This window comes from Bombus pyrosoma, linkage group LG6 (assembly GCF_014825855.1).
Source record: "Bombus pyrosoma isolate SC7728 linkage group LG6, ASM1482585v1, whole genome shotgun sequence".
Lineage (NCBI taxonomy): Eukaryota > Metazoa > Arthropoda > Insecta > Hymenoptera > Apidae > Bombus > Bombus pyrosoma.
Genome location: NC_057775.1, coordinates 5,700,128 through 5,721,098, shown reverse-complemented (window position 1 = coordinate 5,721,098; position 20,971 = coordinate 5,700,128). Strand labels below are relative to the sequence as shown.

Genomic DNA, 20,971 nt, shown 5'->3' with positions numbered 1-20,971 from the left:
TTCCCCTTTTTCCCAGCCCGAGTCTTTATTCTTCTTCATCATCTTCGTCGCCGTCTGTTATTCGCCTCTCCTTAATTTTTTCCGACCGTTCTTCTGGCCCGCGTGCTCCCTCTTCTTCGGTCAATTATCGCTGAGTCTCGGAGCTTGATTGACGATCGATTCGACTCCCTTTGACCGGCACAATCCATTTCGTCGCACACCTGGGTGGGGTTCCCGCGTGTCGCGTTTCGGCCTGCCGCCACTCTCTCTCTCTCTCTCTCTCCTCTCTCTCTCTCTCTCTCTCCTGCCGTCTCCTCTTCCAGGACTATTCCAGGACCTCGTAGGATCCGATTCTTCTCTCGCTGTTCCGTTTATCACAGCTTCGTAATCAGACTTCTTCTACGAAAGATAGATAACACGTGCTTGTGAGTAGTGCATGCTAAAGTAATGCTGACGAAAGGGCTGACAGCAAAATGTGGCGGAGAGAAAAAGGGGAATTGTACCGTTAGCTCTGGCACGTACAGTTTACGGAGAGATTCTAACGCGGTAGAAGTTGCTGCCATATTTCATCCGGCACTTTTCTACCTTTTCTCTTTGTTTTCTCCGCACGAGAGCTGACTCTCCCCAACGACGTGTGTCCTGCGCGATCCCTCGTTACGATAAATCATGCACGCGATATGCTCACGAAGAAATATTACACGCGGGTAAATAACGTTAATTTATGTTAATCGCTCGGCCGTACTTCACGCTCGTTTATTGCCACGACTGGCGCCGCAAACCCTGTCCGCTCGACGTTTCGACAAACGTCACGGTGCACCCTCGGGATTCCACGCTCTCGATCCATTAACAACGATCCACAGACGACGAAATCGGTGCGCGGAATTTTTTGCGATAATCGAGGTAACCGTGTCACCAACCTACCCAAGAGCCCAAGATATTGGACACTCAAGGTCACTCTTAAACATTTCCAACCAGGCTTTTACAAACTGTTAAGTTGATTGAATTTTTACAGACGTATAAACGTTAATATTATAGGCATAAGTTCGATAAATTTTCACAGACGTACGATGTAGAATAGACATTGGAGCCTTAAGATCAGGATTTATCATAATTGAGACAAAAATGTGTAATTTTACCATTCCTTTGTTTGTATAAGTAGGAGAAAGTTTAATATAGATACGATATAACAGAATAGCACAAAAGCGGAAATGACTTCTGAAAGAAATGGTAAAAAGCTCGCGATTTATAAAATAAAAAATTTAACATGGAGTTTCAACCATTTCGACGATCTCTCACTTCCATCATAGTCCTTCACTAGCACCATCTTCCAAATCACGCAACGCCAATTCAACAAACAATTCCTATAAACATCCACATATTTTACGCGACAAACATCGCAATACCGTGACTTCGATCGCGTTTCCTGGTTGATCGCGAGCTCCTCGGACGGTTGTTGTTCACTGGGCACAGCCCCCGCAACCATTGTCGTACAGACGTTACACAGTGTGCAGGACAGTGAATCGAGAGGACCAAGGGAGAGAAAGCGAGTGTCGAAGCCTTCACCCGCATACAAATTGGTCCTTTTTGCCGGTGCTGCGTCGCGTCTGGGGCGGCAGCTAGCGTGTCCGGTGTGGCTGGCCACCGAAAAACCGGCCTGGACACGGGTACAAGGGGGTTTGTCGCGTTTTGTGGAAACAATCAGCAGGTTGTCGCGAAACAAGGATATGAATGCATAAGCAGCGCAGTTAACACGGTTGCTCGCCGTGTTCCCCAGCCCTTTTTTTGCCACGATTTCTCCCTCAAAAGATGCCGCTTTTATGCTCTCGGCAGGGCTGCCTCTCGCAGAAGAGGGAAGAAAGACGAGGGACAAGGTCCAGACTTTAGATAAAGCAGGATGCCGGAGACCCGAGGAGCAGCCTCGAGAAACATAGGTGGACGACTTGCGTCGATAAATACAACCGACGTTGTCCGTATGCCGGACCCTGGTCTACCTCGATTCTTCTTTCCTTTTTTCTTTCTTTCCTTCTCTTTTTCCTCTTCTTTTTGTCTTCCTTCCTTTCTTTTCTTTTCTTACTCTCGTCGTCATTTTGCGAACTCTGCTCCGGCATTCGCGGCACCGCGTTCGACTAAGCTCCTCTCGGCATTCTTCCCTCCGTGGTTCGCCACTTGAAGAAAATTCCAAAGTTTTTATTCGTAAAAGACACGACTTCCTTCCTTCTTCTCCGCCAAACCTTCAGAAGCGTATTTTCGCCGCCTACGCCCTTTCGGGCTTATCGTCGTTTATTATCGAGCCAAGCGACGCGCGACAGCTTGCATCCATTTGTCAATAGCGCTGATTCTGATCCGTACTTTCGAGACAGTCGATACGGAGACTCGATTCTGCAATTTCCTCGCTGATATTAGGTGGCTACATATATTGTGTCCATCTTATAACGTCCATCTATGCGTTGCATCGTGCTTTCTTTATAAAAATCTTCGGATTTATCGTCGAAACAAGAAGTTGTTGAATCTTTTACGATCTCGGTACCATTTAATCTTTTCTTCGAATCGAAAGCATTTGATTCTTGTCTCTTTTAAAGCCGTGTTAACGTGATTTATATCAACGTATACAGCGTTGTTATCACAGAACTGCAATCAGGATTTGCACAATAACCTAGTATTTTAAAAAAAAAAAAACAAGCTTGGAATTGAAAATGAGAAACGAAATTGAAGTTTATCTAAGAACGACAAGGAGTAAATTGCTTCGATGAGAAATTCCACGCTGATATGATATAAATGCAATATTGCAGGAACTCGAGGTTTATTTATCTTACGATATCTTTATTTTGGCAAGTCTGCGAACCACACCACACCTCTTAATCTCTCTCCTCGTTGATATTAACAAAACGACTGTACTGGATGACACTAGTTTGCAAACAGTCGACACCACGATGTATCGCGAATCTGACAGACTGCGATGTCCGTCAACGTTTCATTTATTTCGCCCTCGTGACACGACGAATTAAAACACCTTGAAATATTTGTAATGTAATACACTGTACACCGATCATTATTCCAAAAGTGCTATTACATTTTAAGACAATAAGCTATTATTTTATCCTGAAATAAATTATGAAAATATGTTTTGTCAATTTGTATAGGCTGTCACTAATTTTAGCTCCTTGTTAATCATTGTCAGCTATTGATCTATAAAACTCATTAATTTACGTTGCGTGATACGGTATATTTGCTTTTGATAGCCAACAAGGTTTAATGTTCTTTTCTATCTGGAAAGATATCAGGAGCGTGTTTCGCGCAACCTTCTACCAGTAACCAGTTAAACCGCCTCGTTAACCAAGCAATTTCTCGCGCACAGAACAGAAATATCAAAATTCGGGACGTGTATATCAAAGCTTTTTCTCTTTCGAGTAATTACAAGAGAAAGGCCCGCGATATCGTGATACACGACCATGACGACCACGTGCATTTCCATTTGCCTGGCTCAACGTATATACCAGCGAAATCGAGACTCTGAGGACAAACGAACGAGACCATGGGCGACACACCCCGTTGATTAGTCACCGTGGCAAGGATCGACGTGTCAATTCGGTCGATACAACAATGACAAATGCATTTTGCTCGATTTCATCGGGAAAAAATTTTGCTCAGTCGATACTGTCGATGTCAACGGATGATAATGGTGATCAGACGTGTCGAATGGAGCAACGCTGAGTTTTATTCTAACGGGAGATAACAAATAACCAACGTTAATTATGTTCGAGTGGAAACTTTACGACTTCTTTCTTGTAAACGATACACGAAGGTGTGTTTCTGCATAGTTACTGGGTTATGTACATATGTTGTACGTGTTCGCCATTGTGTACAAACAATCGAAGAACGTAACTTGAAACATTAAACAAACGATCCGAAAATATAAACAAATAGTCCGATAAGCAAACAAATGGATGTATAAAGTGGGTGATACGAATAAACAAGCGGAAAAAGTAAACAGTCAACTTGAAGATATAAATACAGAAATTGTAATCAAATAGAGCGGAGCAGATAAACAAACCAGAAATGTAAATGATAAATTGAACTGTCGCACAAGTATGAAATGACTTTAACAATCTTTCGATACACAACAATCTTTAAAGAATCTTTTTCAAATTAATCTAAATAGAAAATATCTAATCGTATTCTTCGTAAACAACAAAGTGATAATTTACTGATAAACAGTTTTATAATTAATAAATAAAATGTAGCTGCAAAATGTCTTATACGCTATTAAAAGATTAAAATACGCGCAAACTGGAAGCACGGCCGAAATTGCAAGTATGAATCACCAGAATACGGATCGTCTACGAGCGTAATTGCGAAACTTTCTCTTCCTTCTCTCGACTTAGTCGAAAAAAACTCGTCGTTACAAATACGCATTATCCTGCATCTTGTTCACCAGCAAGTTTCTAACTCTCGTTGCTAATGAAACGATCCAACTTGTATATAGTACGTGAAGTGTAACCCTTTCGACGTGGCCAATAAGAACAAGAACACCTCGGATTTCTACTTCAGTTTCTGAATAGCCCTAAACGAAGGAGGTGCCCTAAAAAGGGACCAACGAGTCTATCCAATAAGCCCTGCATTCAGTTGGAAAGTTTCTGAAAGAGGTGCAAACAATGGTATGTGGCGCTGTATAATGGCACCGAAACAGTCGAGGTTCAACGAACGATCAATCAAAATGCGCTCGAACTCATTAACAATCGGGACAAAACGTGCAATTAGCCGCTAATAACGTGTCCGACTATTAACCAGAGTTACCCTGTCAACCGGAACGCACAGACAAAACCGGTTCGTTCCTCGTGATTTGTTCGCACGATTTTTGACAAAATGAGCACGCATTGGCAAATCGAACAGTATCGCCGTGAACGTGGTGAGAAAACATTTTAAAAAAAGATCACGCAGATCTTGTTACGTTATTAATCCAATGGACGTGTACAAGAGTTCTTAATCCTTTCTCGATGTGACGTACTGTGGCGGTTATTTCGAAATGATTCTACGAGGTCACAGTAACGTACTATGCGAAGGTTGATAAGCTTGTTTGATATAAAAAAAAAAAAAAAAACAGTTTCGGAGAAATATCTTAGAACAAGAGGGAATAACATTGCTAATGAGAAACATGGTTTCGTAAGGACGAAACTGGCACAGGACTTAATAGATCTTGAAAGCTAGGCGATCGCAGATGTCTGATTGATACGATCCGCTTTCACGAGCCTCTGAGTAAGGTTTCTAGGAGAGTATTGCTCGATAAGCGGCTATTCTACTTTGTAATTGCAAGCAATTTATAACCTTCTACCGCTATTGTTGTGTATATTGAAATAGGAGAATTAAATTGAATACGACAAATATTCGGGAAGTAAACGTCCTTGGTCTACGAAATTGATCGAACTCCTTCACAGTATAACACAGTTATATAGTACAAGTATAGTACAACAAATTTCACCTCCCCAACGTTGTATTTAGATTTTTCTACACCTATGGAAGATTTAATGATGCAAGAGTGCATAGAATATACAAAATATGGAGGAATACATAAAGTATCCAAAATTCGGTATTCTTTATGATACTCAGTAGATGAAACAAGTTTGTGCTTAGTTAGCTCCTGCTTTTTCAGTCATATTCATACCACTAGTTTCCATCTGTAATCTGCTTACTACGCTGTCAGAGGATTGTCCAACTGTCGCGTACTTATCAAGAATGCCAATACGGATAGGTAGCACAATTATCTAGATCCTGAACCAGGATTTTTAGTTGGCTCCCGGATGACCCTGATGAACTTAAATATTCGCGTTAGTTTAACCAAACGTGTCTCGAACCCTCAGCTTCGAAGACGTCCCACGTCTTTCTCACCGGCAGACAGCCTGGTACCACGACGATAGTCGCTTCTATGAGCGAGAGGGACAAAGATGGGAAACTAGTTAGAAAGGGGAGAGCCGAGAGAAAGAAGCTCGTGGCAAGAAACGAAGAGCAAGGGAATAAGCGAAGACGAAGCGCGAGGAATGCTCGACAATCACGATCGACACGATCGAACGGCCGCTCATCGACTTCGAGATTGAACGACTGAACCGTAATCGGGCAGCGGAGGATCGTAATTAATAGAAGAGCGACAGAAAGGGGTGAGAGTGACCAAGACGAGACTGGTGGTAATCAGGCTGCTACTTGGAAGGGAGGACTCGACGAAACCCTAGTCGACGTCATTTGTTTAAGTTGATCGTTGGCCGTCACGGCCGAATAAGGCAACCCGTGTTCGCCACTCTGCGGGGAGTGCGAAAGAACAAAGAAGGAGCCGTGAGAGGGCCTCCGGGATAAGATCGTGTCACGGCCAGAAGGAAGATGAAGAAAGAGAGAAATAAAGGGAGAGAAAAGGGCGAGGGAAGAGCAGACACCTGCTGTTCGCTGCATTGTCTCTCTTTTCTCTCGTCTTCTGCTCTCCTTGTCCTCTGTTCTTCATCCTTGTTCCTCTTCGTCACGTTCTCGTTTCTTCTTCTTCTTCTTCTTCTTCTTCTTTGGATCTGTTCGAAACAATCCACGAGACCTTTGGCGGGGAAGGGAAAGAAGGCGAGCCCTTTGGCCGAGGCGACGACAAAACAATTGCCGGCGTAAAAGGCGAATAGACGTTTTTTCGCGATCGGTGTGCTCTATTTCCAAATCGAGGTACGCTGCCCGAGTATGGGAATCGATGCTGATCATACTGTGCCCTGGAAAGCTGAATACTCTCGGGAAAAATCACGCGAATATGTCGCGCCAGACAATATCACTTTATGCGTTAAATTTGTTCGTGAGAACAAATGTGCCGATTCGTTCGAGTGTCTTGGGCTTAATTCATTTAATTATTATCTAACGACTCTAAGTTTTAGTCGAATATGTAAAGATGTATTTAGCTTCAAGATAAAAATCGTTGTATGGAGGACGATTGAACGTGTTGGTTATATGGCGATGAGAGGAGTTGATTCTTAGTGTAGTTAATATATTTAACCCCTTAACCTACGATTTACTTTCGAGAATTTTGGCCAAAAACGTAAACAAGCTCACGCAGCCTTCGAGCCATTCGCATGACTTGTGTAGTACGCCCCCACGAGCGATCCCCGTAATATTTACGATTGGTCCCATCATCTACTACGGGCTATGCCCGTAGTTATAAGTTAGGGGGTTAAAACTGTTCGCAGTACAGAGTTACTCGTCATTCGCTTAGTGTTGCTTGATATGCGTATACAAGGTAGTTTGTACGTTCGCTCCATATAAGATTGCTCGATACCAACTCGCTATAAGACTCGCTAACTCATTGTCTTAACGATCGTGTTTGTTTATTTATACTGGTCGGAGGAGTACCGGAAAGTTTCAATTCGACTTCGGTTGACGATTGCGCGTAGCGGCTACATTGTTTTGTCCGCAGTTTACTTATTATTACATTTCGTATATCATAACGGTGTTAATACTCCGAGGCAAAACAACAACATGATTCGAATTGTCCTATGACTCACGTGCCGCTACAGTTGATACTATAAATATTCTATTATTATCATTTCTCTATCATTTCTCCAACTAAGGGTGGGTTACTGAAGCGTTAAACATTTTAACAAAGAGCCAAATGAAAAGACTTTTCGCTGTCGTGTGACGACGCGTGATTGTAGCTTTGAATAAACGTACTAAAAATAGCAAAAGTACGATATCTGGCTAAACATCAACGAAAAACACTAAACTTGATACGATACCAAACATTAAAAAATTATTATATTCTTAAATAAAGAAACCATAAATTCTTTATGATAATCCCGTGAATTTTTCTGAATAGGATATAGAATTTCGAGAAGTCTAATGGTGAATTATTCGTATTACAGACGTGAAACGGTCCCGTGACACAAACCATGCAAGTAACACGGTGAAGAGACAGCGATGGCAGCAGCGGAAACGCTTCTTCGAGACTCTTCCGATATTCTCCTTGTTCGTGACAGTCGAAGAGAGCACGAAGAAGTGGGAATCATTGTCGAGATCACCTTGGCAAGGTCCATGGGTTCGTAAAGGGCATGAAAGCTCATCATGTTTGAATACCGACACGGGCCACGAACGCTGTCGACCTGCAACCTCCTCGGCGTGACTTTTCTTCTACTGATCGTCGCCGGTAGCTACAATGTGTCAGCGGATCTCAGCTCCGAATTTGTCAAAGGAAAAAGTGAGTTGTCCTTTTCCGAAACATCGCTTAAACCATTTGCGATTTTCATATTATTGGTATAAAAAAATTATTATATATACATATACTAATTATAACGAGATTTAAATGTCAAGTAACGTAATACTGACTGCGATGGTACGAAAGCAGTTTGTATAAATATGCGACTAATTTGATATTAGTTACTAGCTGATATAGCTATGTTTTCTCATGTTTTAAATTTTTTACATTTGTAACAAAAAGTAAATTCGTTTAAATAAATTATAAACACAAACCCGATAATGTTCGAACAAAATTTAGCGATCTAAAAGTTGCAAATACGTGCAAAAAGAAAATACGTTTACAGAATTGCAACAGTAGAATTGTAATAGACGATACGAAACACAGTGCAGTTTGGAAATAATTTATACAAAGTGCTTTCATCGTTCCGTGTATTCCTTTGTATCGCTAGAAACTGAAAATGAAATATCCTCTAACTCTCCCAAAGTTACATTACTTGACCTTTTTAAAGTATTCATAACCGAAAGATTAGAAAATCGTCGAACGAGCAATATTCTCAGAAAATGTCTCGCTCTTAAACATTTTCAATCTTTCGGGTATATTCGTACAAGACGCATTAGAACCACTACGAACATCAAATATTAGCCTGGGAACATCGATCGTACCGTTCGACCAGCATGAACCAGTATGAAGACACGCGTACACCGCGTTACGATACCTTTCAGATTGAATCCTAATGGAGAACTCTTCCTGGTCGCGTGTACATCATTGAGGCCGCCTAGAAAAGTAGAAAGTAAAGTTGCGCCAGGTTTTACGACCGCGTGGGTGGCTGCTCGATCGGTCGAAGGGTTCCTTTTACTCGAAGTACCTGGAAAGTACCGTTCTTCCCACTCGAGCTGGAGGAAACTCTTTAAATCCCGCCTCTTCTAGCACGAGCTCCGCTAGGAAATATTTACGTTGCTTTCGGGAACGCGCGTGTAGGTGCACCGGCGCGTGTAACAACGAGATTCCTCTTGATTCCTGACGGTGTCGATGCTTGACCCACATCGCCGTGTGCCTGCTTCGTCTTGGCAAGAACACCTCTTTCCCGTTTACTTTTATTACGTTCCTAGTTATTACCGGTGCACACTTTTCTCGACCACACGCGTGATCCTCTTCTCGTGATATACGACTGAACTTCAACTTTGTACACGTTGACGGGCCTTCGGCTTTCAAAATGCTTTGTATATTGGAGAACGGCTCGTAGAAAGATCGTTGGCTAACGTACGAATGAAAGATCTTGCTCGTCAGTGGGTTGCTATCAAGTTGTGGTTTGGTAAAGTTCAAGTTGTCTCTTGCGAAGATGAGGGAACGAGCAAGATTTTGTAGAAATTAAAAAGCGAAGAAGTGCGAGCGTACATTTAGCCTTTATTCTATCGTCCTTATGACAGTATGCTTAAACATATGAATTTCTCTATTATCGTAACAAACTTGAATAGAATTCCTCTTTCAAAATGCATTAAAGATTAACAATATACTTATTTAGTTTATCTATCTCTTTTTAATCATCTATAACGATACAGGCTAACGGAGCCAAAACGCTTTCTCTACTTAACGCCGTAATTAGATAAGTGTCAGCGAATTAGCGGGTGAAAAGCAATAAATAGGGATTTCCTTCGAACGTATCGAAGGCTCGAGTTAAAAAGGGGTCCATGCTCGGAACCTAAAGACGCGACTCGTCAGGCAGATAACCACCCAAGATTCCACGGTGTGCCGCAATTTCGAGAGATATCACCTAAAGTGGTCTCCATAAAGGTTTCCATTAACGTGATAAGGGGAGGTTGATACGTTCGTGGCCATTAGGGGACTGTAACCTACGTGGTGTCGCCGGTGTGCAGAGACTCTTCATGATTTTCTTCTATCATTTTTTATTTCGTCCGAGAAAATACATTCGACACGTTATTGCCGTACGATATTCGAGCGACAGGCGACATTTTTCTTCGCCAAATTATACTCCGTGCCGAGTTAATCGTTGCACTTTATCGCCGTGAGCTTTTAGCGTGAATCGCAGCTGGAAATGAAGCGCCAATTAACATGGCGCATTCGGCACGCCCGTCCTCGCTGAACACTGTGGAAATACATAGATTTTGCCAGGCAAATTGAAATGTTTGCAGCGACTGTAGCGATGAGTTATCGCATAACTTGTCAAATTTGCCTCGTCTTATGAACCGAAAAGAGTTATTTAATCGAAGTTTCGTGTTGTTTATCACGTGGAATTCGGAGGGTTCTTTTTTGGAATGCGCAGCCACTTTTATACCGTGTGGAAAATTATTCAGTCGTGAATATTTATCTCAATACGTCGAAGGATTGTCAAACCTTAATTTCTTCTCCAATTTATTTTATTATTTTGACATTTGAGATTTTTAGCATTTCTTATCGCATGTAAGTGCTCCGTTGAAAATAAATTTGCATGAAATCTATTTTTTTCAACGCATTTTATTTTAGTTTATTAGAGTACATTTCTTTCTATTACTAACTTTCGTCCTGTTTCTATTTCTTTTATTTCCTGCATCTTACTTTTCTGTTTCGTTAATTTTCTGACTTGTAACAAATAGAATATCAGTACTGATATAGTATAATTCCATCATCGGAGAGCATAATTAAATTTTAAAATTGCTCTTCTACGAAAGGCAGCAAAGTTGGCATATTATGTGTTCCATCCGTGCCGCTCAAATAATAACGTGCTATTCCAGAAATTTACTAAACACAGGGATATTTTAGTCTCATTCCAATTAACAATTTACGTTAAAATTAACAATATAACGATATATCGTCAAAACCCACATATCGAATACCTTCTTAACTCGCATCCCATATTCAGCACTAATGACGTGGCTATAACGAGTACAAACGACGGACGTCATACGGTCCTTTCCTCCCTTGTTTCCTTTCTCAGTCTCCGTGAATGCAATTTTGGAGTTAACGAAGACATCGTTTTGGACATTCGGTAAAAAGCAGTCGCGGTCACGCCGATCGGAAATAAGTTTTTGCGAAGCGGGACCGATCTCGTGCGCTTTCAGTCACGTTCGCTTTTGCATTAACGAAATTCGTGGCTGGGTTTTTTTTTTTACAGAGGCGGTCGGTCTTTGATCAGAACGCATTAATTCTATCAGCTCGAGCCATGGCTTTCCCTTTAAGTAGGCGCCTGATACGCCGTCGATCTTCCGGATTACCCATGTTAAAGACGCGTATCGTTTCTCGAAAGAAGAAACATGTGTTCGCTAACGATACCGCTACCACACCGTGTATTATAATCGTACAGCTATCGAGAGCCGAGCTCAGGCTTGGTATGTACTCGGATTTACATCCTTTATATCTCCCGATTTATGGCTTCTACTCGTCGGCTACAAACTGCTGTGAACTAACCATTAGAATTTTGTAGAACGAGATAAACTTTGTCGCATCTTTTATTGCGCACGTTGTGGAATAACTCGTTTGATTTCGTACCTTTATAAAGTTGTGATGGCTGATGTGTAGAATGGAACAGATAAGCCTTACGAATTCCGCATGTTTGATTTGTTTTTCGACAGCTTTCTGTCTAACGAGGAAGTTATTGGCACTGGATCTTTAAAAGTTTGGTACGGGAAACGAATGAATTTCGACTCGATTATTGACAAGGCTCGCGAAGATTACAGACGAAAAACAAATATTGCTTCTAATAAGGAAGTTACTGGAAGAACTTTAATATGGGATAAAGTATCTAATTTAAGATTCCACCATTGATAACATTTATGGAGGCCGAAAGAAGAAAGAAGAAAAATATCTTAATAAGAACGTTAGCGTGACTGAATTTTCAGAAGTACTTTAGTATAGCGAAAAGGTAACGGATTTCAAAGACTCAATTATTGCCAAGGATTGTTCTCTTCGTACATTTAATCGGTTAAATTTTTCATCTACGATATTCTCCACATATTTTCAATATCCTACATGTATTACCACTGAACTTAAGTTTTTAATATTCCTTATATTAAATTTATCATTATTACGGTACGACGTCTAAACGTCTAAAATACCCCTCTCGACACTTTCTTCTTCCTACGCTTTCAAATCGTCCTCTTCATTTATATCAATTATTATCAACATCATCGTGGCGTGTCATTTTAGCCACTCGCCTTTTCAACCATCTTAGTTTAGCGAACTAATGTTGCAATAACCGAGAAGGAGGACATGGTGGTAGGATAAACGCGATGCAAGATCACCTCGTGTGCAATGTTCGCTACGGTGGACAACAACTCCATCGACGTGTATGTGCAGGATCGGAAAGGGACATCTGGGAGGCATGCCTTAATTGACCGCTCGGAATATTGACGAGATCCCAGAGACGGATTGAGACGTTGAATTTCCGAGGGACGTTCGCTTTTTTTGCCTCCCCATGAAATATGACCGTTCAATATGCTAGGCAGATATTTATGTACTCGTGGGATTGCGCCTGACGTAGGGGTTCGAAAGAGATCGGGACAGGTTCGGAGACAGTAGAAAGCGTTCCTTTTATTTTTTCCCTTCGTTTTTCTACCATCTTCGTGCGGGGATTTCAGAGGATGTCTCATTGTTTGTTGGTTTGCTCGTGTTTGCAACAAACTTGCAGAAACACCACGCTCTTTCATCCGATCCGAGAAAGTCTATGGTTAATTATAGTGTTTGTAAAAACTGTCAAGACGTATCCTATTACATGTGACCGGCAGCGTGTGTACGAATTGTCATACTAATCAACTCTGTAAATTGAAAGGCAGAGAAAAATGATCATAACAAACACTGCTTTCTCGTTAATTTTTTCAAAAGTTTCAAAGTAACCAGAAATTACAGACATTCCAATCGTAAACTTCAAGCAAACGTCAAGAACGGATCGAATGTTAACGTATGAACATAAGGAAATTTCTAATATAATCGTAATTTGCATTTTATAACGATTACGTAAACCTCGATGTAAAGACTAGAAAGTATAGCGAAAGAACGTAATAAAATTATAAGTTCTAATCTACGCTATTCAGGAACCAGGATCATCGAATTCTTTCATAACAAAATACGAAAGAAACGATGAAAGAAATTCCTATTAATATTTCCTTAATAAGGAAGAAAATCCTATTAATACTTGGTAACAAGAAAGATCCTTTTACATTAAAGCTGGATAAATTTTCTCATAGGCTCTACGGCCAGTTTTTCTCGTCTAACCAAAGCAGTAATTCGACCATCTCGACTATCGTATCGTCAACGAACAACCGGTCAAGTTGGTTGCCCGTAAGTAACCCGCGTATCGGGGTTCCGACTACCCGACAGAAATACCAAACGCCTCACGAACGTAATAAATGCCGGCGGTAATCGCTGTTAAACTTCGTCCAGCATCGAACGTCTCAGCCAACCATCACATAAATGCCATTCAAAGTTTAATCGCGTCGATTACAGGATCGAGATATTTCTGTTCACGGTAATAAACGTCGCGGCCACGAGGTTACTTCTCTATTATTTAACCGTCCGAGACCGATCGTCGTCTCCGAGTCATTTGACCGGTGCGGTGACACGTGCAGATCGACGAAGAATTCACTAATTGAATCGCCACGCGTTGAAAGCGCGCGTTCGTTGCGCAAACTATTCTATAAAATCGATTCAATTAAAAGTGAATTCCACGTGCCCCAGATGAGAGGCGAGTCCTATTAATCATTTTCGCTCGATCCCTTTCGCAATCCTCCTGAGGGGGTAAACAAGGCGCGCCAATGGACAGGCCTTAGGGACGATGGTAACAGGTGCTTCCACAGGTGCGTACTAATAATGGGTAAAATGGCCCATTCGTTACGCGTCACGATTCATGGCTCGTTTCCTTTTCCTTCTTAAATAGGCCGCGTGTCAGCGACTCGATTCGTTCAAGTAACGATATTGTTTTTGCCCTGCTGGCAGAATTGCGAAGAAGTATGATTGTTAGGGATCGGCTTCTTAAAAGGAGTTTCCTTTTAGAAGATAGTGGAAATGAGTTAATGAAGTTGTTTTTCTGAGGCATTTACTCCAGCCTCTTGGTATACGGTAAAATGATTAGTTTCTTATGATTTGTAGGGAATTCAAGCAGTTGGGAATTTTTTTGCTAGATACGATCTTTAACTCTTACTCACGCATATTATGGTTTAATTCGCTGAAACTAGGAAGAGCAAATAATAAACATCGTTACCACAACAATTCGCACATTTACATTCAGTTAATTATCAAGTACTGCCACTAAAACCTCTTAATATTATACTTCTCTTATCGATGCTAATCTGATGCTACTGAAAATAATAAATTTAATTACGATATACGTATACCATGAGTTGGTTCCATTTCAGTCTAACGTATCTTCCATAGCGTCACAACAGAACAATCGTCCTTCGAGATACGGATTCAGCATAGAACGTCTCTCGTTTAGATCTCGACTAGATAAACGAAACGACCCACTGCGAAATGATCTATCTTTCCCATGGTAATAGAACGTCTGGCGATCTCCCGTGAAGAGCATTCGCGAAGAATAGATCGTTCTGATCGGGTCGAAAGGTGGGGCGGTCGGAAAGTCGAGCCGACACCTCGGCTGCTTCGCGGTTGCCTGACCATTTGATGGATGGCGAACAGCAGCCGTTCTCCATTAGGGTTCCTGCAGGTCTAGCTATGAAAATGGGTGGGTGGACGGCGGCGAGGGTGAGAGGCGAAGAGTAGGTGGATTTTTCATCGAGGGCGAATCGAGAAGAGCCATAAAGAGATTGAGCGAACGAAGGGGAAATGGATACGAGTAAGTCGGCTTGGTGCGTCGTGAAACATTCCTCGAGCCTTGTAAACACGCCAAACACGCCTAACACGCCGGCGAGATTACGCGATTTTTTATGGTGTATCGAATATTTGGTGAAAGTGTAATGAATATACGCGTACAGAGTTTACGGTGGAAGAACACGATAAGCCACGTTTCGTATTTTTTTTTTTTTTTTTTTTTACAAAAAATCAGTTTTACCAAAATTGTCTTTTTATTTGAAACTAAGCATGTTTTTTGACGCTATTCAAAATTTTGAGGAATATTACTCATCGTAATATCAAAATACTTCTTGTCTTAATAATTTCGCAAATTTTTGCATAGGAGAGAAGGAAAAATTTATTGCTACTTTATTTTACCGATATCGATTAAAAAGATCCAATATTATTATCGTAAAAAAGAAGAAAATTGCACGATACAGCAAAGGAATACCTGTTGCTTCGTCCGTTGCAACCAGTAAACGCGAAATCGTGATCGGGAAAGTGGAAGGAGATGGCGTGGCGCACGTGGGAAATCAGCTTTCTTGTCTCGGCACGAACGCCGCACCGTTTATATCAATCTCGTGTTCTTGCCACCGATATCCTCGCGTGTCTCGAGGACTTTAATTGCTCTGTAATCGCCTCTGTCGCGGTTTGAAATCCGCCGCTTGCATTCCGTGGATAACGGATCGCGAGATGCTGTTGCGCGTAAGCTCAACATGGTCGACAAATGTCCTTCACGGCGGAAACGGAATTCCACCATTTGGGTTTGCATTCAGAGCTAGCATTCAGGAATTCACAAGATGCAGGACGTTGTTTCTTGCAATGGGATACCTGTTCTGAACTGTGCGGTGGTCCGTTTTCTTCTTACCTGCGAACAGCGAAACCTTTGACAAATTATCCTTTTACCGTTCTTTGCTATGCGAGAACAGGAAACTCGTGATTCGAAAATAAATTAAAATTTATTCATAGAAAAGAGAATGTTACTCGCTTTCGATGCCAGACGAAGGTTATAATCTAGAGAAACTAATAATTGGCATCATTGACGTGTTTTAGAGAAGCATTAACACCGCTACGTGGTTTATCATTTACACAAAATATCAAACATCGTAATATTATATAGTAATTTCGATTAACAATTAAATATAGTATTTTAAAAAACATGATGTACACAGAAATCATCGTTCAAACTTCAAACGCTATATCGATACGATCTATTCCGAAGCGTTATTGAAGAAGCGAACCGCAAGCAGGAATAAAGCACGGACGAGAAAATAGCCGATCGCAATCTCTCGCGTGCAATCTCTTCGTTTCAAGCGCAAAAAGAATACTGTAGCCAAAGGTAATCGAAACGAACATAAATCCAGAACAGCGGGAAGAAATCGAGAACGATTCGTGGGGCGTCGAGTTCGATGGATCGAACAATGGCCGGTGTACAGCATTGCGGGCCTTTGCGCATTCAAGGGCTGATCCCTCGTTTCACAATCGGTGAATCTATTTGCAACGCTTTGTCGAATCTTCTTCTATTCTATCGTAGCCGATATTCTTAACGAGTCTGATACTTTCGTAACTAGAAAATTCTTGATGCGATCTATTTTCTTACGATAGAACGACTATAGAACTAATTCAATGTGGTACAATCGAAGTTAAGGTGAAGTGATTTATATACGTAAATACATGAATAAAAATGTAACTAAACATGTCCAAATTTTGTCTCCTCCAAAATGAGTCCTTTAAGAAAGAAATTTTATTTTTCGCTACATTTTCGAACTCCTCTTCCTATTTAGTCTATCGAATCTGTCTAGTTAGAAATTAAACTTCGCGTATTGGTACCAGACAAATTTTCGAACTTGATTCTTTCAAACACGAAACCTGTAATGCATTTTTATTACGTTCAATCTTCGTAGAATCTTCCTGGCTTTGCTTATAATAGGATTTTACATTGTACATTTTCTCTATCGACTCACGATTCACGTGTTGCTTTGGTGCGACCAAAGTTTCGGAATTTGTTGGTGACGTACGATTTCGAGGTGAGCTCCAACTTAAACCGAGTATCGGACCATGTCGAGATAAAGCGTGTCGATAAAACTGGTGTCCATCGTCCGGGTTTTTGGACGTGGCAGGTACATAATCACGGTATATTCGTTTTCATACATATACCGTATATTCACACAACTATTGGCAAAATCATTTTAGATCAAAATCATCACAGATGACGCGAGGATAACGAGGTGTATGCGCGGTGATAAAGAGAACCTCGTTGCGGTAATCGAGCTATGACGTTACGTGAGTGAGTCGTTATTCCGCGATTCAATTAAGCAATAACTCGTCGTGTTTTAACGACCGCTAACTGTTACAGGTCTCCGTAAAATGGGTTTTCCGAATTGAAAAGAAGTTTATCGAGTTTTTGCTTCATCGGCTTATGCCGATTTTTAATTCGCTTCTCGTTTTAACCGTTTCACAGTGCCAATCAATTTTATTATATTATTCCAGAGAATAGAAGTTTATTTTTGAAACAGATTGATTCTTTTGTTTCTCTTATTGCTAATTTTATGCATTATGTCACATGATATTTCGTGAATAATATAAGCTGTTGATGGAAAAATTGCAAAATGTTACTCGATCTCTATAGCATTACGAACCTAAAACTCGAAAGATCTTGCAAAAGTGATTAAACCCGATGTAATTTAGAATGAAATAAGAAACCAAGGAAACAGACGCTAGTTTCTTTATAACGAGTAGGTATCATCAATCATCGATAACTGCCCTAAGCACATTTAAATCTTGCACGATTTATCATGTGTCAAAAATACTGTTTCAATGCGAGTGATTGAACTGGTAAATCACAGACTCCTTGCAACGTTGCAATTATCATCGGATCGGACCGCGAAACAAATGTGTCAAGCGTGGGCGTTTTGTATGAATGCTCGCAGAAACGTTTTCCATTTAGCTTGATTCTTTAGAGAAAGCTTCGCCGAGATTGCGTAAGATAGCCCCATAACAAATGAACCAACCCTGATAGATTTCTGTAGCTTCTCCGTCTTGATAAAATAAGTCGAACCCGTTATGCTCCGCGAACCAGGCAAGAAGCAGAAATGCGGGTTATCGATTTGAAATAGAAGGGAGCTCAGATCGGCTCGCTTATTGCAATGAACTCGAGGGAAGTCGAGTGCAGAGTACGCCCACATACCACGGCTGCGAGGATCATCGATCGATCGTACTTACGAGGATGGTCGCGGAAAAACTCATCGATAACCTTGAATAATACCGAGCAAAATACGAAAGAAGAAAACAATATGGACACTCGTAACCATAAATATTTCGATCCCTGATGCAGTTGGATGGGAAGATCGATATCTTTCTTATATTTTCGAAGCTTCGATCGAAGGACGTTTCTCTATTGTTAATTCCTTATCTCTTAAAACCTCCTTAAAACTGGTGTCAAATACTCTGCTAAATTTATTTATTTATTTTATTTATTCATTTATTTATCTATAACCAAAATGCTTCGTGAAATCTATTTAAACCTTAAAAAATGCTAGAAGCAGATGTTTCAATTACTCCGAGATCTTAACGTTAAACAGACAAGCTTAAAGCCGTTTAACTTGTCAAATGACAAATCATGCATTGTCATGTATTGTCATGTATCTATACAAATGTATAGATACAATTTCCAGCAGCGGAACCAATTTTCACTTGCTCTCTCGATTATTGCTTTTTTATTAAATGGTAGATTAATCATGGTAGAAGATAAAATCAAATTCAAGAGTTTCATTCCGAATATATTTTATATAATTTGAAAGTGCGCAAATAAGTACTTAATGAACGGTAGTAGGTATACTCTTCGCGTCGCGATCCATGGCGCCTGAAATGCATCCACATCGCGATCCTTGTGTCTCTTAGTTCTCGAGGTGGAATAAGAAAGGAGAAAAGCTGGAGGAAGATGTACGTCTCTTCAAGGGTGGTCGACGCCCGATACGCGATTCACACTGGATGGATCGATCGCGAGGTCTCGTGTTCTGGATCCACCACAGACCGATTCCCTTTGTAGGCGCCTCGACTCGATGCGCCGCGTGTTAAATGTCAGACGTTCGCCTCGATCGGAGAACGCGGCGAACCGGATACCCCGCGATCGACCAAGAAGAAAAAGCGATGCTATAATATAACGAGACCGAGATGCATCTCCAATTCGACAGACTCGTGAAAAATGTTTTGCATTGTGTTTGATAAATGATGTTCAAAAAGTTATTCGTTTAATAGAAAAATATTTCAAGAACATTGAGCAATTTAGATCCTTCTGGAATTTATTTGAAGAGAGAAAGAGAGAGAGAGAAAAGTCTATTGCAGCTCCGTTCTCTAATATTTATCTAACCACACTATACCGAAATATAATTCCAAGCAACGAAGCCCATTGATATTTCGGAACGAGTAAACCCAAGGATTCGCGAGCACCATTCGTCACGGCAATTAAAATATCCCGACGAAAATCCTTATGCAAGGCGTTTTTTAAGAGGGACTGCCGAGCAAACGTGTCGAGTTTTCGTATCTGCGTGTTTATCTGCAGCTCAGGGATTCCATAGGTACGGGTTGGTCGGTTTACACCGATCTCGGCCCGCTCGTATATTAAAATCTCTCCCCTTGCGTCGCAGTTGGCGAAACCGCTCGAAAGGGAGAAAAGAGATTGTTATCCGAGGCGCGAGTTATACGTCGGCCATTACGAATCCGCGATTCAAACCGCCAACGAAATGATTTACGAGCTGTGGTATCGATAATTTAAGATTCCAGAATCCTCGGAGGGGTGAAAGTCACTTTCACTGGTTGATGCTTCGATCGACGTTTAACCTAATCGTGTTCCATTAGTGTTGGCCTTTAGCGATAATAAAAACAAGCAGAGAGAGTACACAGTACACAAGTAACCGTGCAACGTGGAAATTCCAAAAAAAACGTAGAATATGACTGGAAATAAGATTTATGTATACGTGACATTTTTTACCAGGAATGACGTGTTAAGTGCTGTAACAACGTTTCTTGCATTCGTGTACTGTGAAATATTCCATAGTGAAAGGACACAATCTCATTATCGAATTCATTAATCCTCTTATTACGCTGCTAATAAGTAGCTGTGGGCAACTGGAATAATTTCACTGACAAATTAGTCGTTGAACATCGAATATAATTACACCGATCCTCTTATTATCAGTATACTATACATTCTGCAAATTTCTAAGAATCTATTTTCCATTTCATAATTATAATATGTACAACACTGTATAATATAGTCTCATTAGTTTCTTTCTATTTATAATCTACTATTACTACGATTTTCTTCTCTCGCTCATATCATAAATTATTTATTTATGTCATAAATAACCAGCCTTCTGTGTTAATGTGCGTATAATGCTAATTCTCGCGATATATTAAAGAAATGTGATTTATATAACGATTTGTTATTGTACAAGATTACATAGAAGGTCTTGCGATCGTATTTAAACAAACAAAGTACAAAGTACGTACTTGTTTCAACGTAAAATGCAAAATATGACGTAAATCTATTTTTGTGTCATTTATATTCGTGGATCGTAAAAATTGTGGAACTTATCGCTTTACGTTTTCGACAATTCGAGGAAGGTCGAACGTAACGACCTTGACCATAGTATTTCACTCGATATACTCATGCATGACCTTCGACCATGAAATCGAAATAGATATGCATCTACATCCATTGTTAACACGGATCACCGTTTCAGCATGTTGACCACAAACTAGTTTCTCTTATCTGTTCTTTGTCTTTCAGAGTCATGAGAATACACATTAGAAAAAGCCGATTATGTTATTCAAGTTTTATCTTCGTTTAAACTCTTATTCTTGAACCAAGGAATCGGAGAATCGAATCGTGAATTTTTCTTTCTACGAGCGTTCGTAGAAAGTCAGCGTACCACGTGGAAAACAAGCAACGAATAATAAAAACCTTTTGTCTGCCTGAGAACCCCATTGATTAAATACAGCGACTTATTT

At 40.7% G+C, this 20,971-nt stretch overlaps 1 protein-coding gene across 6 annotated transcripts in view; it reads left to right on the top strand.

The window, feature by feature from the left end:
* LOC122568480 (epidermal growth factor receptor) overlaps nucleotides 1-20,971 on the top strand; it is a 171,733-nt gene that overhangs the window by 131,897 nt on the left and 18,865 nt on the right. For 4 of the 6 annotated variants that reach the window (XM_043728236.1, XM_043728237.1, XM_043728238.1 and 1 more), the window contains one exon: nucleotides 7,851-8,182. The exons of the other annotated variants lie outside the window; for them this stretch is intronic. In XM_043728236.1, the coding sequence (XP_043584171.1) occupies nucleotides 8,050-8,182 (133 nt within the window). In that variant the 5' untranslated portion in view covers nucleotides 7,851-8,049. The remainder of the gene's footprint in view (nucleotides 1-7,850; nucleotides 8,183-20,971) is intronic. 6 annotated transcript variants of the gene reach the window in all.